General features: G+C 45.9%; 1 protein-coding gene across 3 annotated transcripts in view; it reads left to right on the top strand.

The window, feature by feature from the left end:
- The window catches only part of CAAP1 (caspase activity and apoptosis inhibitor 1), a 296,318-nt gene that overhangs the window by 249,915 nt on the left and 20,791 nt on the right, over positions 1 to 25,612 (top strand). For all 3 annotated transcript variants that reach the window (XM_086962118.1, XM_086962119.1, XM_086962121.1), the window contains exon 6: positions 6,967 to 7,040. In XM_086962118.1, the coding sequence (XP_086818244.1) occupies positions 6,967 to 7,040 (74 nt within the window). The remainder of the gene's footprint in view (positions 1 to 6,966; positions 7,041 to 25,612) is intronic.

Here is a 25,612-nt window from a genome sequence, read left to right as displayed (position 1 = left end):
TTAATTTTGTAAGTGCAGAGTCTATGTGTATACTTCACTTCCTTCTCACAAGGTTTGACAGTGTTTATTAACTATATAGTAAAATTGTACGTTACTTTCCCTGACTGCCCCCCTGTTGTGTAGTTCCTATATAACCTATACAGGATCTGTGCATTTGGCTAACATAAACTGTAGGACTGGTGACAGACTGATTCCGTGCACCCCCGCCGGGTTCGTTAGCCTGTCTGTATCAGCTAGCTCACAGTGCCACTATAATCTCCTCTTGTTGGGGAGAGAATGGCTCTTGGCAACCTCAGAACATGACAACCCTGATCCCGCACAATCGATAAAACAATATACCACCTTTCGCTCAGTCACTTGTGCTCACTTAGTTAGTCTCAGAGATTTATAGAATAAATATACTGGGCGTTTTGTCAATAAAAATGTATTGAACAGGTGTTGTTCTAGTGTAGAATAGATAAGCTGCAACAACCATTAGACAGTAGCAGATATATATGATTAGAAGTACTATGAAAGTAAAAGGATGGTACAATTCTATCATTTTGCAGTAATCCTGAATATATACAAGTACATAGAATACATGATAAAAAGTGCTTACTCCTGCGATGCCTCCCTAACTAGATGTACCTAAATGCATCTAGCATCTGTGTAGGTGTTATGACAAAAATCCCTCTAGGATCTAGTCAACCCTATTTCCTGAGAATGAGAGAATATGGGACCCCGTCCTGGTCTCAAGTTGGACACCCTGTGAGGGATGTTAGATCACTGTGAGCTGGAGTGTCTGCATACACTTGCAAGCTGGAGGCACCTCAGCGTCTCTGGTCAGTGGGTCAGCTGGGAAGTCTCGGTCTCCTCTGTCCTTCTAAGCAAGATGTGAACAATATATGTACCGATAGGTCTCCCCAGGGGTCCTACCTTGCTGTGTTACTGTGTATTGGCCTAAAGGATGACGTCCGGCCTGAACTTTATACAGAGATATTATACAGGCGATTGTAGTCCTTCTGTGCTTCCAAGAAACCTCATGCATGATGTATGAGATTCGAACGAGGGAACACCCGCGTTCTGAGTGCAGTGTCTAGGTAAAAGGTCAGTCCCTAAGAACCGTTATGTATGTATTGTAGGGAAGAATATAGGTGAACGGTTGCAATGCTACCTGCGCATATACAGGGTACCTATATGGAATATAACATCCCCTTGTGAGCTAACACTTTTTTGAAGGGCAGATATTTGAGGCCCCTGTCATGCCAAAAGTGAGAAACACTGGGAAATAACACGCTATGTCTATGCTGTTCTCTGTTCAGTGTTTACAAACTGTTCATTCTTCCACTGTTCCAGGGAATTTAGAGAAGAACACTCCCTTGCTGAAATGTTTGGACTACGCATGGCTTCTCTCAAGTCAGTGATTGTTGTGTAGTAGCTGTAGATATAATCGCACGATTTAGGGAAGTGCTCTTGCCTAGTATGACCATTATTCATGATGTCGTCTAGTGGTGATGCTTTGCATTCGGTGGGACCACTGCTGTTGATTTCACAAGATGTCATGTGAGCCCTCTAAGTTAAGTACTTGTGTTGTACTGCCACATCAAAAAAGTGTGTGATGTAGGTGATGACAAAGGTGCAGACACAATATTCAGGACAAAGGGCACAGATTACTACTTACTTGGAACTTTGTAAAGAGGGAACACAGTAACCAGTGACACTCCATTTTCTCTAACCCGTAACATACCTTCCTTTTAGCTCTTCACAATCTTATTTTCCAGTCATCCTTCCCCATGTGGATCATTATCCTCATCTTTCTTTCCCCAGAGATCCTTTCCTTAATTACCCCTTTGAATACTACAGCCGTCTACTCCTTTTACTCCCACCAGACTACGTGCCCTCCCATCTACTCATGTGTTATCCTTCTGTCTCCAGGAACCTAACTCCCTACTTTCCTCATTAAACCCTTCCCCTCATTAAACCCTACCCCTCCATTATCCAGAAATCACAAAATTCCTTATGTCCCTAGTGACTTGTCTGACACATCTCCAATAAACCCTTCCGGTCTTCTCCCCTGCCAAACAATGGTTATTATCTTTCAATGTTGATCTGTTCTGAATATTACTAAGCCATTGACCAGTTCTGCAATTCTGTATCTACACTCCTTAGTGATATGTTGATTATCAACTCCTCTGTTTAGGGAAGTGACTCTCATCTTCTTTCTCTAGTGACCTGTCATTATTTTCTTGCATGATCCAACTTTACCAATTCTTCTCCTTTGGGTAATCCATCTTCTGTTCTCAGTGATGTTTCCCCTTCTCATAATAACTAACTGTAATAAAGAGAAAATGGCCATGGTAAATGTAAAGCATTTGTTTTTATCAAGCTGAAATGGGTTCACAGTTTATCACTTTAGCATTGTTATGCTGGATCTTCACAGACAAAGAATCTAAAGTATAGCCCATGCTAATGGTAAATTACAATGTCATGAAAGAAATCGATAAAAGGGCAACTAATATCATATATCTATCATATGATCTATATCATTAATTGACATCATAAAATCTAGCATGGTAAATTTAAATGTGACTTTCTAAAACTTGTTTTATTTGTCTGGTGGACTTTTGCAGACACATGGGGGTCCATTAGGATGACGGGTGGACTTTGCCCGCCCGTCATCCTATCGTAAATCGGGACCACCCGCCATAAGGGCGGGGGTCCCGGGGGTGACATTAGTATGTGCCCCCCACAGGGGGCCCCCAGAGTGAACACCGCATGCATTTCCGTGGCGGCAAAGGCATTGTAAAATGCCCATTGTAATAATGCGGGCGGTGTCTGACAGACACCGCCTGCATATTACTCGTTTTCCGCCCCGGCCGCAAGGCGACCGGGGCGGAAAAGTGGCGGGCGGTGTTTTGCTCCGCCTTCGTCCCCCCCGCCATTCTAATATGGCGGGGGGGAATACAGGGAAGGATGGCGGGCGGATTTCCCCCGCCAGGTTGGCGGTGGCTACCGCCAGCCTGGCGGGGGCAATCCGCCCGCCATCCTAATGGGGCCCCATGGTGACAACATATACTCTTTCAACTTCAGAAGCAGCCACTACACCATCACCACCACCACTACCACCACTTCATCTTCCCAAATATGGGTGATCAGTTTCAGGTTGTGAAATCAGGATTGTCATAGTCCATACTTGACATATTTTCACCTGGTCTAAACTTCTGACATTCCCAAATAAGAGCGCACACATCGTATAATTTTGATTCCAATATCTAACTTCTTCGATTCTGCCTTGCTCATGACTATGATAATCTACAGGATCTCTGTAGCCCTATCATCTGTACATCATTGCTTGTAAGGAGCTTCCACTACACAACCGTTAACAAATCATTAATCCTGAAGACCAAATTAGGTAAATTGTAACTATTACATTACCAGCAGCTACAGAAATGACCTACATGGGCAATTTCCTAATCCTTGTAGATGGCACAAACATGTTTGACTGTAACAGCATGTAACCTTCCATAGATTCCTCATCTGAAATGTAGTTGGCTGTAACACATGTATAAAATGCTTTACCTTTAGTCAGCCCTCTATGACCTCCACCTGAGCAGCATCTCCCAGGGCAACTACTCTCACTTCAACTTCAGAATTACTCTTGGTACTCAACTGTGGATTTGGAAATCTTAAAAAAGCCAGCTTTCAAATTCCTTCTGAAGAAATATGGTGTCCACTGATGCTATATCCAAGCAGCTTCATGATAATCTTCACCAGGCTGGCTGCCTTCCCAATCTTGCACAGTTAACATTTCTTTCACATAGAAAAGCTACTAGAATATTAAGATGGACTTGTTTGGGAATTCTGTTCCTGTGTCTCATAACTGCTTGAAGTTCACATCTCCATTAGATTTCTTTGTGTTTTAAATGCTATCTGTGTATATTTTTCAACAATGTGTCAAACTGTGGGATGTAGCAAAATTAATTATTTAATATATTGGCTCTCAAATAACCTCCCTGTGCACTAAACTCAGTCAATCAATCAGGGATTTATAGACCGTGCTACTTATCCCGTGAGAGTCTCAAGGCACTGAGGGGGTGGGGGGGAGGGTGGCCTGCAGGGAGGGGAGGGGGGTGGGGGTGCAGCTCCAGTTCATTAAAAAAGCCAGGTCTTGAGGTTCTTCCTGAAGGTGTGGAGGGTGGGGGAGCGTTTGATGTTGTCAGGGAGCTCGTTCCAGGCTTTGGCTGAGACATAGGAGAAAGCTCTCTGCCTGCTCTGGTTCGGCGGCTTCGTGGGGTCTCTGTGAGGGCGAGGTCAGCGGAGCGGAGGTTCCTCTTGGGTACGTTAAAGGAGACTCTCTCATTGAGGTATTTGGGTCCGATGTTGTGGAGGGATTTGGAGGTGTGGTGAGCAGTTTGAAGGTTACTCTCTTCTCGACGGGGAGCCAATGGAGGTCTCGTAGGTGTTGGGTCATGTGTTTGTTTCGTGGGTTTCCAAGGACGAGTCTGGCTGCGGCGTTCTGGATGATTTGGAGCTTGTGAAGGAGAGTTCTGTTGATAGCGGCGTAGAGGGCGTTGCCGAAGTCCAGTCTACTGGTTATGAGAGCGTGGGTCGCGGTTCTTCTGCATTCGGGGGGGGATCCATTTGAAGGTCTTGCAGAGGATGCAGAGGCAGTTGAGGCTGGTGGAGGCGACGGAGTTGATCTGGCGTGTCATGGAGAGGGAGGAGTCGAGGATGATGCTGAAGTTCCATGCGTGGTCTGTCTGGGTGGGCGGGCTCCCGAGGGTGGTGGGCCACCAGGTGTTGTCCCAAGCAGATGTGGAGGGTCCGAGGATGAGGACCTCGGTCTTCTCTGAGTTGAGCTTCAGGCAACTGCTTTTCATCCAGGCGGCGACGTCCCTCATTCCTTGCTGGAAGCAGAGTCTGGTGTCTTCGGGGTTCTTGGTGAGAGAGAGGAGGAGCTGGGTATCGTCGGCGTATGATACTATGCTGAGCCCGTGCTGTCTGACGATGGCGGCAAGGGGGGCCGTGTAGATGTTGGAAAGCGTGGAGCTAAGTGATGATCCTTGCGGGAGAGAGATGGGCCGGTAGTTTTACAGGTCTGTCAGGTCGGCCGTGGGCTTCTTAAGGAGGGGTTTAACCTCTGCCCCCTTCCAGTCATCTGGGAAGATGCCGGATTCAAAAAAGGCGTTGATGGTACGTCCTAGTTCGGGTACGATGGCGGCGATGGCCCTGTGGTAGATATGCGGTGTGCAGGGGTCCGTGGGGGCTCCTGAATGGGTGTTCCTCATGGTCACAGGGGTGTGTTCAACTGTGGCAGGATTCCAGGTTGTGATGGTCAGCTCTTTCCTGGTGGTGGCGAGGGGTGTGGTGTCTGGCGTCTGTTCGCTGAAGTTATTGTAAAGGGCCTAGATTTTCAGGTTGAAATAGGAGCTGACATTGTTGCATAGTTTCTGGGATGGTGTGACGCCCATGGCTTCGCGGGGGGTTTACAGCAAAACGTTGACGAGTTCTTTGGCGTTGGTTGCGTTGGTGTTGATTTTGTTCTTGATGAAAATCCACTTGGCGTCTCTTATGCGCTGGTGGTTTTCCTTCAGGGTGCTCCGGTAACTGTTTAGGTCCTCCGTGGTTTCCCGGTTTCACCAGGTTTTCTCGAGGCGTCTGCAGGAGCGCCTGCCTTCTTGCAGTTCGGTGGTGAACCAGACGGCTTTCAGGGGGCGTAGTTTTGCAAGGGTAGCGGAGGGTTGCAGGCTTGTCGACTCAGCTGGAGAACCAGCAGTGAAATTCCTTGGCTGCGGAGTTGACGTCGGTCATGGCGCAGGGTGGGTCTCAGAGCAGGGTGGTGTTAAGGTGCTCCTCTGTGATCTGACTCCAGTTCCTTCGAGGCGGGCGTGGGGGGTGTGGGTCCGGTGGGTGTGTTGAAGGTGAAGTGTACGCAGTGGTGGGCAGAGGGGCTGCGAGGTGTGGCTGAAGTGGATGTTCGTCCCTCCTACGAACATGGGGTCCAGGGTGTGTCCTGCTCTGTGTGTGGGGGTGGTGGTGAGCTGCCACAGTCTGAGGTTGGAGAAGTTGTCTAGGAGGGTGATGGAGTCGGGGTCGCTGCGGTTGTTGAGGGGGAAGTTCAGGTCTCTGAATAGGATGTAGTCTGTAGAAGGGATGGCATGGGGCGTGACAAGGTCGGTGATGGTGGTTGCGTCCTGGGGGCACAGGCCGGGGGGGGTCTGTAGGTGAGGGTGCCTCATAGCGTGGCTCTGGGGTTGGTCTGGAAGTGGAAGTGTTCTGTGTTGGAGTGGGGTTCGCTCGGGTTGGAGGTGGAGAGTCGAAGGGAGGTCTAATTAACGCTGGGTAGTCCTCCTCCTGGGCGGTCCTTTCTCTGGATCTTGTATCCGTCGGGGATGGCGGTGGCGATGTCCGGGCCAGAAGTGGATTTAGTCAAGGTTTCAGTGAGGAAGGCGATGATGGGCGAGAGGGTTTCGCAGGTCCCAGATCGTGACGGCATGTCTGTGTAGGGAGCGTACTTTGAGGAGGATGCATGTCAGGCCTTCGGTGGTGCGGGCGTCCAGCAAGTCTTCGGCAGTCGAGGAGGGGCCGGTGATGGTGAAGGATCATCGGAAGTGTCTTCAGGAGAACTGTCTCTGGGTGATGTTCAGTGTGGCTCTTTGGCAGTCCTTGTGTCCTCCGAGGTTGAGTTACTCTGAGTAATAAAGACCACTGTTTCTGTATCCTATTTGTTCTTGATATCTCAGTCACTCAAGTATCAGCTTTCACTAAGATCTTCCTAAATTAGCCACTTGCTTTGGATCTCTTCAACATTTTTTTATTTAAAAGTGTAGGCACTATGGCAAACCAGCCTACTGTCTACACTTGGTTAAAAAGTGTTGTGCTTTGTCGCTTAGGATGGCAAGTTTGCCTCTGTATTAAAATGTACCCTTGTTACAATACATGCATACAATATACACTAACACAGATCTATATTTTCTTCTCTTCTAGACAAGACAACATTGTAGACTCCACTTCTTCTCTGAAAGAAAGCATAGATGCTGAGGGGATCAATTTAAAACAAGGTAAGCATTAAACCGCAGAATAACCAAGACTTTGGATTCTTGCCCTTGTAGATGAGCAGAGGCGCAATATAAATAATTTATTATGCCATATTGATTATATATGAGTATTGCTTTGAGTGAAAAATGTAATTCTGAGATGTTCATCCTTTTCATTATTTTATTGATACATTTATTCAGAAAATAGAAATATGCTATAACTCAGATTTTATTAAATCTTTATCCCTGTTTATGTCTACTTCATTTTTGTCTGGTGTCCACTGTGTAAAATATGTGTTCTTGTCCCCTCTTCGGACATCGTACACATTTTCTCTGCGCTATACCTTATGTGTTGCTAGCATTTTTTACATATATAAATCTTAATGGTGGCTGTAGTTAGGCAGCCATTGAGGAAAATCAGACATATATTCAAAGGCAGTTACTATCGATTATCCTGTTACACATACCTAAACAACTGTACTACCTAGTGTAATGCAAACATCTTTTCGACATACCCTCTTATATTATTCTGTCACAGTTTTTTTCAAAGTAGTGGTAAAAGTTATTGGTTTATGTCAAAGCTTTAAACTTTCTATCATTAATGTAGCAAAAATATAGCTGCAGAAAGTTGAATTCTCCAGTATTAGGGGTGTCTTTCATAGATTCACATGCCTGAATCATTCCCCGTCGTCGGAGTGGGAGTCCCACGGTATATAAAAAAGCAATAATATGCCTGTAATAACCAAAAAACCTTGGTAATAACCAACCAGGAAGTAAAGTAGACTTAGCTTACAGGAGCAAAAGCTCCCACACTCATGACTATCCTAGTCATTATGTTAGACCAAACTGCAGCCAATCAGGCGACAGCACCCACCAGAATGTTCTCCCCAGAGGCTCAGGCTCTCAGATTTTCTACCGCACGTCGTGTGAAGGGAGTCTCCCTGAGCTCTGCTCAGTTTCTTCTTACTTTGGTTGGTTTTTTTAACCTTCAAAGAATGTCTACTTCTAAATCCCTTTTTAGGGCTCGTGATTCCTGTGGAAAGCTGAGGCTGTTCAAGGAGGATCCTCACAAGAAATGCATCTACTGTCTGTATCCTGATCATGAGGCGAAAGAATGTAAAATCTGTAGAACCTTCCCTCAAAAGACCCTCCGGGACAGAGAGGGTCGTCTGCTCCTGTGGCTTCAGAGGATTAAGGATAAGGATAACCCTGTTTCTGAGGTAGGGAGCATTGCCTCAGGGTCTTCTGTCTCCTCTAAGAAGAGAAAATCTGAGGTTGAGTTGGCTTCTCCTAGGGCTAAAACTGTAAAAAAGGCCCAATCCATCAGGATTCTGGTTTGCCTACTACTTCCAAGAAGGTGTCTCCACCTGTAGTATTTGCGCCCTCAGGAAAATCTGGAAAATCTGCAATTTCCAAAGCACCTGCCCATAAGGTTTCACCTCAGGCCTTGGCAGACTCAGGAGCAGCCTCATCATCGCCATCTCTGCATGTGGTCACTTCTGCCACTTCAACAGTGACTTTCTCTTCGCCAAAACCATCTATGGTGATGTCTTCAGCCTCCTCACCATCGATGGTGTACGTCCAGGTTAGACCCATCTCGTCGATGAAAATTGTCCCGTCGATCGTCGACGGGCATCCTGAAGGCACCGTCGACGAACTCTTCGACGACGACTCAGGCGTCGACAGCTCTCTTACCGTCGACGAAGAAGACCTTTCCGTCGACGACATCCCCGTCGACGAAGCTACTGTCGACATTGTCGACGAAGTTACCGTCGACGACGCCTCCGACGTCGAAATTACCGTCGACGACGCCTCCGACGTCGAAATTACCGTCGACGACGCCTTCGAAGACGAAAATACCGTCGACAAAGTTACCGTCGACGAAGAAGATGGATCCGTCGACGACCTCCTTGTCTACGAAGAAAATGGAATCGTCGACGACCTCCTCGTCGACGAAGAAAATAAATCCGTCGACGACCTCCTCATCGAAGAAGCTGACAATGCCGTCGACGTCGACACCGCCGACAAAGAGGAAAACACCATTGTCAACGAGTTCATCGACGATGACGCCGCAGCCGTCGACGACGGATCTGAAGGAAACAGGCTTGTCATCAACTTCGGTGGCTCCATCGACACCCCCACTATCGACCTGTACGGCAATGCAGGTGTGGTCGGCAGGAGCTTCCACAATACCTTTGCCATCACCAGCTACCACTGCCTCGCTCCTACAGAAGCGTGGTTCATCCTCCACAGCTTTGTCTCCTTTACAGCTACTAGATCAGTTGTTGGACTCTGAAGAAGAAGAATCCTACGAGGATGACACGTTTCGGGCGGCCAGGAGCCCTTCGGACTTGCTCATAAAAGTCCAAGATCTAGATCAAGAGGAGGAAGAGAATTACCAGGAGCACGCTAATCGTGAGACTGGGTCTACACCCGGCATACAAATGCCTGTGGATTTGTTCCAGATTCTCCAGTATATGTTAAGCGATTATTATCGCAGGTTTCCACCTTCAGAATCGGGCGATTCTCATGTCTCTACGCCTAGGCCAAGAACATCTACTGCAACTTTAGGGCGTCAAGAATCAGTTTCTCAAGGGGCAGCGGAAGATGCACGCTCTGCACCACCCTCTTCTCCAATACAATCCCATCAGGCAGAGGGTGAAAATTCGTCTGAAGACGAACGAGAAGACGTCGAATTAGACGACAAGTCTGTATCGTTGGAGTGGGACGACTATCAGGCACAAACACCTTCTCCAGCAGCCCAGCCTGCGGCGGAGTCTCCTCCGATAGACATTGCCAGCTTCCATAAGATTATGGATAGAGCCACAAAAAGGTTCCTCATATCAAAGGAGGCTAAACAAGAGAATGCTTCCTTTATGATTTTAAGGACTTGCCACAAAAACAATCTTGGTCTATTCCAATAATTGATTTTATATGGAAGGAAGGTTTAAAGATTATGAAGACGTCAAATTCTCTACCCGCATTGCTACCTAGGGTAGATAAAAAATATAGAGCACCTAGTTCATCACCGGCATGCCTGGTTGGTCAAGCTAAGACGGAGTCCGTAGTCACCCAGGCAGCACAAAGAAGAGCCAAGAATCCGTCTACACAGATCACTACTCCCCCTGATAAAGATGGTAGACGTCTTGACTCAATAGGGAAGAAGGTGTCTACTATTGCGGCAACCACGGTCCGAGCCGCAAATTCACTGGCAATACTTGGAAGGTATGATAGGCAAATGTGGTCCGACATATCGCCCTATAACGAGAAGCTTGCAGAACCGGATAGAACTGAAGCAAAAAAGATCCTGCTAGAGGGAGAGAGCGTCTCCTCTGAGATAATTGATGCTGCAGTGGACGTGGCAGCAACAGGTTTTAGGCAGCTGGCGGGAGCAGCTGTTCTCCGAAGGCAAGGCTGGTTAAAGGCTACGTCTTTTCGTCTAGAGGTCCAGACAAAGATCGTGGACATGGCCTATGATGGAGAATTCCTCTTTGGTCAACATGTTGACAAGGCATTACAATCAATAAAGAAAGACATAGAGACAGCACGGTCGCTGGGCTCTCTCCAGTTTCGAAAATCTTCCTTTCGTGGCGCAAGAGGAAGAGGCAACTACTCGAACAGAGGAGGTTATTCTCAGCAACTCTCCTACAGTAACAACCAAGGGAATCAGAGGTACCAGCCATACCGTCAACAAACATATGGCCAAAGGAGAAGTAATTACTCTCAACCAAGAGGAAAAACCTCTTATCGAGGGAGAGACAACAAGAGCAAGTGAGAGACAAATCCGGCCACCACTTTGTCCCAGCCTGAAACAAATTGGAGGAAGAATATCCCGATATTACTCAAATTGGTCCGAAATTACCACAGACAGATGGGTTCTGGACGTGGTTTCCAGAGGTCACATTCTCGAATTCGTCAAGACCCCTCTAAATTCTCCCCCAAAAGGTCCACCTCCAGCTCATCTCAAGGAGCTGTTTTCCCAAATACACTCAATGATTCGGAAAGGAGCAATAGAAAGGGTACCTCAACATCAAAGGGGAACAGGTTTTTATTCAAGATTTTTCCTGATCCGCAAGAAGTCGGGGGAATGACGCCCCATCCTCGACCTGCGTGCCCTCAACAAGTACCTCAAAAAATTATCTTTCCGAATGTTAACACTTCAAGAAATCCTCCAGTTTCTCTCAGTAGGGGATCACATGGCAACACTCGACCTTCAGGACGCATACTTGCATGTGCCCATTTTTCCAAGACACCGGAAGTTCTTACGGTTCAGAGTGGCTGGCAGGGACTTCCAGTTCAAAGTGCTTCCCTTTGGACTACGTTCGGCCCCCAGAGTGTTCACAAAGATGTTAGCCCCGGTGGCCGCACGCCTGAGACTAGAGGGAGTTCAAATTTATCCATATTTGGACGACTGCCTTATCAAGGCCAATTCCATCGGCTTGGCAAGGACTCACATTCAGAGATGTCTATCACTATTCCAGAGCCTCGGTTTTTTCAGTAAATTTAAAAAAATCTCACCTAACTCCATCACAGAGGAAGTCGTTCTTGGGAGCCACACTGGATACAAAACTCGCCCAAGTGTTCATATCAAAAGAAAGGCAAGTGAAGATTCGCAAGATGTCTACATAGCTGCTAGAAAGAAAGTGCGTTTCTGTTCGCAGGTTCAAGTCTTTCCTCAGGATGATCTCATCCTGTATTCCGCTCACCCCCAACTGTTACCTGTGAATGAGACCTTTGCAGGAGGAACTCAGTCGTCAGTGGGTGCAAGTAACAGGCTCATTCGAGGACGTCATCAACATAACTCCTCGTATGAGAAACTCCATCCAGTGGTGGGGGCAAGAGGTGAACCTGCAGGAGGGATGCGCTTTCCTATCAGAAGGACCCAGATTCATCGTGACCACAGATGCTTCTCTGGAGGGCTGGGGCGCCCATCTCCAAGGGATGACAGTCAGTGGCAAATGGGACATTCAGCAGAAAAAATGGCACATAAATCTGCTGGAACTAAGAGCCATTTTTCTAGCCATGAAATCCTTTCAGGCGACCTTGGAGGGCTCTATACAGTGTTGATACGAACGGACAACACAACCAGCATGCATTACCTGAACAAGCAGGGAGGCACAAGATCGGCCCGGTTGTCCCATCAGGCGCAGGAGATCTGGAATTGGGCCCTGGATCACAACATCAATCTGTCGGCGGTCCATGTCCCAGGGGTTGCCAATGTCCTAGCGGATTCGCTCAGCAGGTCCGCAGGAAGCAATCACGAATGGGAGCTGCATGAACCATCCCTGGATCAGATATTTCGAGAGTGGGGTCATCCCGACTTGGATTTATTTGCGACAGCCCTGAACCGGAAATGCCAACACTTTGCAAGCTGGGTTCCCCACAAGGACTCTTGCGGGGATGCCCTTTCGATGAATTGGTGTCGAATATTTGCTTACGCTTTTCCGCCAATTCTGCTAATTCCCAAGATCATCAGGAAGATGAGGAGTCAACCATGTCGTCTAATCCTGATTGCTCCTAGGTGGCCCTGGCAATATTGGTTCACCGAGCTTCTCCTCCTCTCGGAGTGCGAACCAATACAACTGCCTCGAATACCGAATCTGCTCACAGTTCAGCAGGGCAGGGTGTACCATCCGGACCCAACTTCGCTGAAATTGTCAGCTTGGCTCCTCAGCACAATGAGTTCGCCCACTTAGACATTCCTCGCGATTGTCAAGAGGTATTGGCTAACGCCAGAGCACCGTCAACCATCAAGACGTATAAACTCAAGTGGAAGCGTTTCTGTGCCTGGTGCCAGACTGTTGATCTGCACCCCTTTCATGCTACACCAGAGCAATTATTACCCTTCTTCCTGCAACTGGCTAGATCGGGTTTGGCGCATTCTACCCTGAAAGTATTTCTGGCAGCCATTTCCCGATTCCGTCAGGACGGATCGAACTCTTTGTATTCATCAAGAATAGTCCAGCATTTTTTCAAGGGCTTGTTTCGCATGTTTCCTCCAATCCGTCGGCCACCTCCTGTTTGGAATTTGAATGTGGTGCTATCCCAACTCATGCGTCACCCCTTTGAGCCGATTCATAAGGTTGACCTTAAGTTTATCACTTGGAAGGTCTCCTTGTTATTGGCTTTAACATCTGCCAGAAGGGTCAGTGACATTCAGGCTTTCACATCTAAATCGCCTTTTTTGCAATTTACCTCTGATTCGGTGGTGCTCCATACCAATCCAAGGTACATGCCTAAGGTCCCTTCAGACTTTCATTTAAATGAGCCGGTAGTCCTCAAGACATTTTTTCCAAATCCACAAACACCGGCTGAGCGAGCGTTGCACTCTTTGGACATTAAGAGGTGCCTAAAATTTTATCTTTTAAGGACATCAACTTTATGCAAGACAGATCAGTTGTTTGTGGCCTATGGCAGACTGCGCCAGGGCTGTGCAGTGTCCAAACAGACTATTGCTAGATGGGTCTCGTCAACAATTGGACTCTGTCATCAACAAGCAGGAAGACCTTTACAGGCCTTACCAAGAGCGCATTCTACAAGGGCAGTTTCCTCTTCCACTGCTCTGTTCGCTGGTGTTCCTCTTCAACAAATCTGCAGAGCTGCAACGTGGTCCAGCAGGCACACTTTTACGAGGCACTACTGTCTGGACTCAGCGAGTGATGCAGATGCTTCGGTGGGAAGAGCAGTTCTTCGCAATCTTTTCCAATAAGGTGAGCCTCTGTTCTCCCGCCTCCTCTATGCTCTTTTCTAGACGCTTTTCCATGTCTTTGCATTTTATCATTATGCATGTATACTGTGATATTGTTAGCGTCTATGAGCATTGGTTTAGGTGTACTGCTATCTATTCTGATTCAGGCATGTGAATCTATGAAAGACACCCCTAATACTGGAGAAGAACAATAGTTACTTACCTGTAATCTGTGGTTCTCCAGTATTGGTGTCTTTCATAGATTCACATGCAACCCGCCCACCTCCCCCTCAGAGGCTCCCTCAGGCAATTGTGTTGGTTTCACTCCTGTGCGAGAAAATCTGAGAGCCTGAGCCTCTGGGGAGAACATTCTGGTGGGTGCTGTCGCCTGATTGGCTGCAGTTTGGTCTAACATAATAACTAGGATGTAAATGTAAATGTAAATGTATTTGAGCTTATATAGCGCACAGCTACCCACAAAGGGTTTCCCGGCGCTTGCTTAGGGAACCCGTCCTGGTATTCCCCTGTGAGATAACCCCGGCAGGGTATCCACAAGGTGAAAGCCAGGCATCCCGCCGCGAGGGGCCGTTGTGGAGATTAAGCAAGCTATTGCCCAGAGTCGCAGAGTGTGAACCCGTGAGTCGAGAAGGCACCGGAGCGAGAATTATCGAGTCCGTGGAATTTTTGAGCCCAAGACCCGCCGAGGCGGGGAATTGAACCCTGGTCCAGGGCCGATCTCAGCTTCCGGGTCTGCCGCCTCTAACCCCTGAGCCACAGGATAGTCATGAGTGTGGGAGCTTTTGCTTCTGTAAGCGAAGTCTACTTTACTTCCTGGTTGGTTATTACCAAGGTTTTTTGGTTATTACAGGCATATTATTGCTTTTTTATATACCGTGGGACTCCCACTCCGACGACGGGGAATGATTCAGGCATGTGAATCTATGAAAGACACCAATACTGGAGAACCACAGATTACAGGTAAGTAACTATTGTTCTTCCTCCAAGATTTACACTTTTGCATTCTGACTTTTAAAACTTTAATTGAAAGATAAAGGCTATATATGCCTTTTTTGGTTTCATGCTGCCCAATGTTCCAAAATCCAAAATGAGCTGGAATAACTAGCTGTGCAAGAGTGTGTGTGTGTTTTTGATCAGTGTTGGCAATGCCAGCATATTCTCTACATATTCAGATTTAGAATTGCCTTACCTTCCCCTGTTAGGTAAAGTTGGACAAAAATAATTCATGAGAATATCAAGACTCAGAATCTTATTTTGGAAGCAGGGTAGAAAAATCCAAGAGCCCTTCTGGTGTCTCTCTTTCAGGAAAATAAATCCCCTCCGAGGAGACCTTTGCAGCTATTTCCGGAGTGCTACAGCTATCTGACTCTAAGTACTCCAGAATTTACTCCCTTACCAGAGAGGCCACTCTGGTGGTTAATCCTTCTTCTACCCCATCGAGTAAAAGATCAGTTTCTCCTCGCTTTTCACCAGTTCCTCCAACTTCTCCCACACCTTTGACATCTGCTCATCATCCTAAGTCGCCAGTAGTGCTTCAGCAGTTGCTTCATTCTCCTTACAGAAAACCATCAAAGCAGGAAAGTCCACACAGCAGGATGAGATCACTGTCACGTTCGCGGCACTTGCCGTTCCCGGCCGAAACACACACAGAAAGCCTGATACTCACTTCCGGGCGGAACTCGGGTCCCGGTCCAGTCTTTTGCGGCCGACCTTCCACACCGAAGCACTTCTGGGGGAAACGCTTAAACATCACGTTTCCCGCCGGCTCAGTGCTTCAGAATCCTTCCTGCTTCCAGATACGCTGTTTGTCCTCGGAGCCCGGAGACGTATCGTGGAAGACCCTCGCCGCGCAGGAGCGCACTCTGGTTCCCGCTTCACCGCGCTGGAGCGCTTGCTTGTTCTCTGTGCATTTAGGTGTTTTTAGCCTTTGCTACGCACAGGAGCGCTAGTAGGGGTCATTAGAATACACCGCGCTGGAGCGCTTGCGTATTATCTTTGCCTTGTTTTCTTTGCCTTTGTTACGCGCAGGAGCGCTAGTAGGGGTCATTTAGAATACACCGCGCGGAGCGCTTGTGTATTATCTTTGTCTTTGATTTTGTTTGCCTTTGCTACGCGCAGGAGCGCTGCATATGGTTTGCTTATACATATGGGAAGTACCACACCACGCAGCCTTGGGGTCCAGTTCATCCTGAACAGGAGCGACATCCTGGAGTACTTCACCATCAAGGCGTACCACATCAGTGTGGTATAGTAACATTTGATTTGTGCCTCATAGCTCAGGAGCGCTTTACCTTGGTTTTTCCTTTGGAGCTTCAATGATTGTCTGAGTTCGGAGGTCAACAAAAGCACTGGTGAGTTCCCTACAGGCTGGTCCTTTTCTGTGTGTGTCTAGGGTCTGTGCTGGTAGAGGGAGGAGTTGGCTTTTCCTAATCAGGTCTTTTCCTGTTTCCCCAGTTGACGCCACGGTCTACCCCAGCTCCACACCCACACCAAGCCTCTACGTTCTTTTCTGGCTCCCTTCCCTGCGTCCATCTCATCCCTGCTGGGTACAACAAGTCCACAAGGGTCAGGTGGGTACAGGGGCGGTGGCTCTTGTCGTCTCTGCGGAATTGCTTCACAAGCAGAGGTAAGTCTTGTGGGGCACTCGACAATCACCTTTTAGAAGCTGCTCCTGGAGGAGATCAAGATCCTACTCTATATGGCCGAGATATTCCAGGAGGGAGGACTCACCCCCACAGGCACTATTACAGGCACTCTAATTTCTGGTCATCTTGGTTGGAATACACCTCCATCCGGGATTACTCTTGCATTATCAGACTTTTCACCTGCTCTTGCCTCTACAGAAGATGACATCACCAATTTTAATGAGGTGCTAGTCAGAGGAGTTGCAAAACTAACCAATGCCAGTCTCCTCAACTTCACCATCTGTGATTTTTTTAGATCCTCCATCACAGGTCATCTGCCAGTGATCTATTGCCTCTTTGAAGTGGTCTTCTGGGACCCCAATGCAATTATTTCTTGCTCCTGCATCTTGTTAGTTCTGTTCCATCTTGGCTTCAAAAAAAGTATTAGCTTCCAGATCAAGATCCACTATTTCTTAGGACAGATCAGCAGCTGGAAGCTATCATTTTCTCAGCAGCTAGAAAATCTAAGGTATAATCTGAACAAGCAAAGGTAGAGACATTCCAGACTGTTGTCCTAGGAAGCAAAGATGATCTGGTAATGGATTATAGCAAATGACTTACACTTAATGGCTGTTCATATGCCAGGAATCCAGAATGCAGAAGCAGACCAGTTCAGCAGGGCATTCCAAGAAAAACACAATTGGGTTGTCAATGACAAAGTGATGTAAAGTGTCTTTTGCAATTAGGGCTATCCACAGCTAGACCTGAGTCAAAGAGAAATTCCCCTTTGACAGACTGGCCAGCAAGTTTGTGTACAATTTTCCTCCAAATCTGTTTCCAAATATCCTGATCACAAGATAAGCACTTTGGAAGGACATGTATAATAACCAATGTAAATGAATGCTGGGATGTTTGTACACTCTATATGTAAATGAAGTAACAATGTCCTACTGCATAGTAAAAAGATTTGGGAAAAAAAATATCCTGATCAAATTTCTGATAGTGTCCCAGTAACCATGTCATTGGTGTTCACAGACCACTAACTACGTCAGAGCGACCACACAGCTACGTTTCCTTCCACCACAATATCATATGCTTTTAACGGATAGGTTCTACATCGGGTGCAACCAAAAGTGGTGATTCAGTATCTCTATCAATAGCAAGGTCTGGGCTGCATTTTTCATCAATTGAGGTACACTTTGTGGCAGTCATTGCCTATAGAAAATCTCCTTCACAAACCTCCTTCTTTGGAAGGTTGTGAAAAATGTCTTGGAGGGCATTAGGAAATCATTCCCTCCTACTAGATTGCCATGTCCACCCTGGGAGCTATTTCCAAGTTAACGGGTCCATTATTTGAACATATACAAAAAACCTCCATACAGCATTTGATTTGGGCGGCTGCCTTTTCTCATAGGGACTTGTAGCCGCAGATTCCTCACTTTTTGAATATTCCCCAGGCATCAGAATGGATCTGGAAACTTTTTTTGTAGCACTTATGCGTGCTGGAAGCTGATGTCGTGCTGATGCTCTTCCGCTCTGGAAGGTTGATGTGTGGGGCCTATAAAGGTGCCACTCCAGCGCTCTGATGTCAGTTCCTTTCTTTCTACACCACCAGACACAGATCCAGGACTTCTTCGTGCCTCTCAGAAACCCTTACCCCAATTTATTTTCTGCTCTCCCAAAAATCTTTTTTTAGTGTGCAAGGGATATCACCTCAAAGACAACAGGTTTTAAACAAATAAGGACTGTCGCTAGCGGGTGTCTGTGACAGATTCCCTACCAGGTATGCCTACAGTGTCTGAGGTCGGACACGACTTCAAGACCTGCGTAGACTGCACATCGAGGAACCCGAAAGTTATCAGGAATGCTAGGCGAAACTTTGTTGCTAAGCACAAGAGGACGTAGCATCAAGACGGCTCCAAATCCAAGGCTCGACCCAACCCCATTCCTGGCGTCAACAGAGCAGCTCTAGAAGCTGCTTTTCATTGCGTTCCAAGTCCTCCTGTAAGCACAAAAGAACGCAAGAAGTTAGAGTACGACTTATCTGAAAGAAACAGGTTAGTATTAGATTCCTTACCTTAGAATATCCCCAGGCTTCAGACTGGATCCGGAAACGTGTGCGTATCAGTACCGTTGCGTGTCGGTAGGCGTCGTCTGCGGCTCCGCGTCTGTCGTTGGCGTCGTTGGCACCGGGATGACGTCGCCGGAGTACTTAGACGCCGCCCTCGCGCGCTGACGTCAGTTCTTCTTTTTTGCGCCAGCAAGCGCAGATCTGGGAAAAGTGGTACCCTTAGTCAATTTTTGACTAACTTGTTTGATCGTTTTTGATCATTTTTTGAAGTCTATCGACTCCGACGGTGCCGGTAGGGATGCCTGGGTTCAAACCCTGCGTTGACTGCAACCGACTGATGTCGGTTACCGACCCCCATCGCCGGTGTCTTCACTGTCTGGGCCCCGACCATGACGACAAGTCCTGCTCCGACTGCCGGGCCCTGACGTCCAAAGCTAGACACGCGCTGCTCGAGGTCCTTCTCAGACGCTTACTTTCATCGGAGCCATTCTGGACATGTTCGGTTTTGTGCCTTTCCCCTGGAAAGGAGAGTCCAGGACATTCAGGCCATGATTCCAACCTTTCAGCCTTTGTTCTGTATTTCAGTTAGGTGACCCTTGGGCAGCTGAGACTTATGGCCTCTTGCATCCTGCTGGTCGAGCATGCAGGCTCTGCAGTTGAATCTGAAGTCCCATTGGGCCCAAGAACAAGCAGACATCTCTAACCACATTCATATATCAGAAAAGACTGGAAAATATCTGCTGTGGTGGTTGCTAGGACGTGATTGGGTCAGTGACAGACCCCTTTCACTGCCCCAATCAGAGCTAACAGTAGTGGTGATGCATCCCTGATGGGTTGGGGCAGCCACCTGGAAGAAGGGAAGATGAGAGACCTCTGGTCTCCTATGGAGTCCCGGCTCCACATCACCCTTCTGGAGCTGAGGGCCTTACTCTTGTTAAAAATATTCCTTTTGTTCATCAATGGGAGGCTGTTACAGATGCTCATGGACAACACCGCTGCAGTGTAGTACCGCTACAAACAGGTTGAGTTTGGGGGCACAGACCTTGGGCCTGAAGGCCTTGCATCTCTGGAAATGGCTTGACCACCAAAGAATTTTCCGGGTGGTAAACCACTTGGTGGAATTCTTGAATGCCAGGGTGGACGAGCTCAACCATCAATTCCTAGTGATTCATGAATGGCAGCTGCACCCGGAGATGATGCAGGGTCTCTTCTGAGAATGGGGAGAACCATGATTCGATCTATGTGCCACCACCAAGAACGCACAGTGTAAGCACTTCTGCTCATTGGAGTTTGCAAGTCATTCCTTGTTCGGAGCAAAGCTGTGCCTGGAGCGGAACCTAGGGTTCCTGTACACCTTTATGGCACTATGATTCCTGCCCGAGTTCTCAAGAAGATCAGGACTGATCCTGAACTCTTTGGGCTTCAGCTTGTATCCTTCGATCAGGCTGCCCATCTGGAAGGATTTGCTGTCTCAGAAAAGAGACCGGGTTCTCCACCCCACCCGTTGCAAACTCCATCTTCATGCACAGAGATTGAGCGGGGCCATCGGGAGATTGAGCAGTGCCATCGGAATGCCTTTGATCTCCCAATGGAGGAGAAATAATGTTATCGTGGCAACCAGACATCCCTCAACAAAGACTGCATATCCCTGTCGCTGGGAAAAAATACTGGTTTTGTGTGCTGCATGCCAAATTAACCCCCTCCAGGCCCAATTGTCTGACGTTTTGCTCTGTGTTCTATCCCTTTCCTGGTAAGGCATTACTTTAGGCACTGTTAAAGGGTATCTTAGGGCACTTTGGCCTTCTTGTGATTGCCTGATCAGCCTTCAATATTTATTCCACCGGTTGTGTTGAGGTTTTTAAAAGGGTTGAAACATCTGTTTCCCCGTCTCCTTTAGTGGTGCCCTAATGGACCTCAATCTTATCCTAACCTACTTAATGTTCACTCTGTATAAGCCGCTCTACAGTTGTCCCATATGGCTCCTCACTTCAAAACCCTGTTCCTAATTGCCATCACCTCAGCACACCATGTAAGTGAGCTCTAAGTTCTGTATATTCATTCACCATACACCAACTTTTTCCCCGATAAGCTGGGTTTGCGAACTAGGGCATCTTTTCTACCAAACGTGGTGATGCTGTTCCATGCGGGTCAAACCATCACCCTGCTGATGTTCTGTGCTCTGCCTCCCCCTTCTAAGGTGGAGGACAGATTCCATTGCTTGGACCCCACAAGAGTGCTCAGCTTGTACAGCGATCGTACCAAAGACCACTAGGTAGACGATCATCTCTTTGTGGGGTTTGCCAGAGCAAAGAAAGGCAAGGCTCTATCCAGTCACACATTCCTAACCAACTCCTTATCCTTTCTGTTCTGTGATTGGACCCTATCAATTAATAATATCGCAAGTCTAGGAATCTTTAGTCTGGTCTACCAATTTGCTTTAGTACTCCTGGTTCTCCTCCAAATAAGTCCTCCTCAAATCATAAGCAACCTTCTCACCTCCTGAGATAAATGAGTGAACAGCGTTTTTTTCCTACACCAAGAATCCTCTTGGCTCTGTAAAAATTAACTGACCTAACTGTCACCTGTCGGTGCCAAGTGAGTCCCTTGAAGTCACAGTGCCAGTTTTTATTCTCATGTCTATGGACAGCCTTCTGCTAACCATCCCCTTCCATTCTTTTCATTTCAAAACAAAAAAAGGTTTTTGTAAGATGTTTTTAGTCGCCTTTTGCTAAATGTTTGACTATTTGGTTTAATTTGCTTATTTTTTAAACCAAAAACAAATTAATATCACCAATTTTAATCTGTTGTTAAGCTGCTGAGACAGTTTTTTCTGTGTGTAAAGCACACTTTTCTACTGAAATGCTTTGTACATCTGTGGTACGTATACATTTATATCTATATATTTAATAAAGTGTTTGTGGGCCGTGTGTGAGGGGTGGACAATTCAGTGTTTTGGAGGAGAACTAGGATTACAGGTAATCGTATGCATACCAAATTATTCTTTACTGCTGCCAGCCTAAAATGTAAACTAATTATAGACTGTGCTGGAACGAAAAAAAAAACATGAAAAATGATTTAGTGTATCCGCCGGTCTCAGAAAAACTGAATAATGATTAACAATTAGTCTTTTGCTGACATCTCCCAGCTTTAAAGAAATGGAAGAAAGAGCTATGGTGGTCTTCTCCATGTAGGCTCTCCATAATGCAGATTCTGAAGAATTAAATCATCACCTTCTCAAGTGTAGTTCACCCAGACCACTGGATTTAACTGGTATCCTCCGGCCTCCTATGCAGCTACAGATAGATCTCTTTGGCATTGTAGGTGTTTCACTTACCTTATAGCTGTTATTACCAATAAATGGATGGCTATTTACATCTCATGAATGATCAAATATAGTGATTCGGATGCACACCTTTTTAACCACAAAATAATCCATGTTATCCTTGTCCTCCTTGAAATGCGTGTGCATTGGAAATGGCCTTGCCCACAGGCATCCAGATTTACAACAACATAATGTGAGGCAGCACTACTCCCCACTTCCAATTCCACTGCTGTTGCGCATATTTAGCGCCCATTCGTATTTTCTTTGTACATCATGTACTCCATATTTATCCTTTTCCACTCATTTATTCCATTCCATCCACACGCAGGAATAATATGCCATTTCTATAGTTTCCTATGTTTCAGTGAGTCCTCCGGGCCTCTTGCAAAAACACGAACTGATGCAAATTCATCCAAGGCAGTATTTATTAAAACACCCAATGCATTTCAGGCTGTCAAAGCCCTTCTTTGGGGGTAACTGCCACGATGTTTAAAATCGGTCTATCCTCATCTTACAACATGCGTTGGAAATGGAAATGGCATATTATTCCTGCGTGTGGATGGAATGGAGTAAATGAGTGGTAAAGGATAAATATTGAGTACATGATAAACAAAGAGTACAATGGTAGAAAATACGAATGTGCGCTAAATATGCACAACAGCAGTGCGACTGGAAGTGGGGTGTAATGCTGCCTCACATTATGTTGTTATTTACATCTCAGCCATAAAGAAAATAGCCGTTTTCTCTATTGTTAGACTGAAACCTGACAAACCTTTTTTAGTAGACTGAAATGTGTAATGTCATTTATACTCTCCCTTTTTGACTCGTCAGGGCATTTTAATTGAAATGGTCATCTTCGCTCATCATGAGATTATGCCATTGACTACTACCTGCTCTAACCAGCACCTAACAGTTAAATTAACTACCCACCTAATGTCTCTAAAAATGTCACAAAGAACTTTAAGCTTGAATATCTTAGAGAACATCCTGAAACGCCCATAGCTGGCTCCCCCTGTAATAGTATTCTTACATCTGACCTAATTTTCCACTCTCTGGCACTGCACTCTTGGTTGAATTGATGTCAGATCGCCGTAAATTGTCTAGAATCACAAAAATTCCCTAGGGCTGGGAAAATCCTTATGATTTGATTCCCATGAGTGCCTAACGTATATGTTTGGGAGTAACCTAGCTCTGGCAATAATATGAGGCACTCTGACTATCAGGCCATCACTCAGCAATATTCAGAACTGTGTGTAAGGAAGGATGTGATCAAAGATCTGTGAGTGTTTTTTGATTATCTTTGGTAACAACAGTGTTATAGAAATTGATGGGGTTGTCCTGTCCTTATCACCAGTTGATAGCCTATACTCTTTTCCTACTACTAGTGTAATTTTGGTTCTGCTACTACTACAGCGAATACTGGTTGCTCAACTTCAATTGAATTTGGTATTGTCTTACTACTGTGCTTTTTTTAATTTTAGAAAAAAGTGTCTCGATGTTTATTGTAAGTGTGAGGGGGCCAACGTGATCTTTGTCAAACAAAAGATATCAATCCCTTAATTAAACCCTGCTGGAATTGTACCTTGTGGGAAGGCGGTGTCCGCACCATCCGAAAGAACGGAGCAAATAAAGTTAGATGATCTTTGATCACACATACTGGTGCAGAGCTGAGCATCAAACCAGTGATGGGATTTTGAGAACCTTCCACTTGATCAAGTGTGAAGAGCTTATAGTGTCAAATATTCGAGGGCCTGTGAATTTCAATGAACTTGGATGGAAAATAGAAGAAAGTGTACAAGGCAGCAATACTAACTGGGACTCCTGCCCATGAGTCTCATTGATTGCAAGTCTTATTTTATATATATTGCATTGAAAATGCCTTTTCATCTTACTATCGAATATGACACACACAATTAAGTTTGGAATATGGTCATGGTCAGATCCTTGCCTGATTCCGTTTTGCTGGCATAACAGATGTAAGAAGGAACTGGATCCTCCGGTTACCCTGGTGACGTTTTGGTCTGGAATAAAGTTAAGATTATGAAATTGTCGAAGGTTCTTGAGAATATCGCACCTATTTTCACAACTGAAGTTAATAAAGATGTCCTAGTAGTTAATCAATGGTTACAGTTAGCAGCAGATCACCTAGCCCCCCCCCCCCAAAAAAAAAATATATAAGACAAACATCATCGGCAGAGTGGTTCTCCGCCTCCTTGGTCGAGGAAAAAAAACATTGTATAAAAAAATGTGAATGATTGTGGGAGAGAAACTCACAGGGGATAAGATGAAATATAAGGAGGCATTAGAGATATGCTATAGAGGCATAAAACAAGCACAGAGCAGTTACTATGTGATGTAGGTGACTGAAGCGAATAGCTCGCTAAAGGAGGTATTTAAAATTGTAGCTAACTTTCTGCATCCTAAAGCAGCTGCTCCCCCTATTAAAGCCTGTGCATATTTATGCACTAGGTGTGGGGATTTCTTCTAGGATAAAATTGAATAGCTACAGGTAAGCCTCTCCTTGCAGGCAATGTTCTCTGGGTTAACAGTTAATTTGAAGGAACAGACATTGCCTCGGGCATGTGAGTTATTGTAGTTTATGTTAATTACCAATGAGTAGCTAAAACTCGACATCATGAGTTGTAGTTCTGGATCCATGCCCCCCATTTATCATGAAATAGGTGGTGGATATGATTAATCCTATTTATGTTAAGCTTTTAAAGTCCTCTCTGCAGACGGGTCTTGTTCCAACCAGTTGGAAACAGGCAAAAGTTGACCCTTTCTTTTAAAAAAACCTATGGTTAGTGCTATCTCATTATAGATCAATTTCCTTCTTTCAATAGGTGCCCTTAATATTAGAAAAGAATTGTCAACACCTACTTATCTGGGTTTTCAGAAACATACCAGCTTCTGCATCCTTTACAATCTGGTTTCCATTCACATCACAGCACAGAAACAGCTCTGTTGAAGTTGCAAACTCCATTACATTGATCCTTCATCAGGACCATGATACTGCCTTGATTTTACTGGACCTCTCCACATTTGATAGTGTCTGGCATACCATCCTCTTACAACGTCTATCCTAACTAGAGGTGGGAGGTTTGGCATGAAAGTGGATCAGTTCTTTCCTGGACCAACGTGAACGAGCAGTTTGGATGGACCCCTTTGTTTCGGATACTAAAGTTGACAAACAGAGTGTATACCTCAAGGATTCTCATTGAGCCCAACATTGTTTAATGTTTATATGTCCCCCTTTTCTTCCGTAGGAGAATCTTTTGGCATTAAAAATGTTTCCTATGTGGATGATACTGAACTCTTTTCATCATATGACAAGGATTCTTTAACAGCTAAGGGTGCCTTTCCCCATTCTATTAGAGCAGTCATAAATTGTATGATTATTAATAATCTGTACCAAAGTGTTATTTAGACCGGCTTCTGTCTCTGCTTGGGACGGTATGTGGCCTAGCAAGATTCTGTCTCCCCTGTACTAACTGTATTGCCCAGGAATCTGGGTATACCATTTTATTGTCATCTCTCCTTGAAGAGTCACTTCTGTGATAAGATCCTATTTTGCAATTATGAGATCCTTGAAAAACATTTATATATCTTCTTCCTCAAAGCTCTCAAAAATTGGTTGCTCAGTTGTTCATGCCTTAGTCCCTTCTCATTTGGATCATTCTAACACAAACGTAAACCAAACGGCAGCTGACCAAGGCTCAGCACCTCAAACCCAGTTTTTAGAAGATTAGTATTCTGTGCAATCTCTTCCTGAGCCTGCAGCAGTTAGGCTCTTCTGACTTCCAGAAAGTTAAATTTTTACGAAAAGGAAGGTGCACCAGAGAAAGAGTCCCAAACATCCAAATGAGTCCAATT

The sequence above is a fragment of the Lissotriton vulgaris genome, chromosome 3_1 (assembly GCF_964263255.1).
Source record: "Lissotriton vulgaris chromosome 3_1, aLisVul1.2, whole genome shotgun sequence".
Classification (NCBI taxonomy): Eukaryota; Metazoa; Chordata; class Amphibia; order Caudata; family Salamandridae; genus Lissotriton; species Lissotriton vulgaris.
The sequence above is the reverse complement of the archived record's forward strand: the minus strand, read 5'-3'. Positions and strand labels throughout refer to the sequence as shown.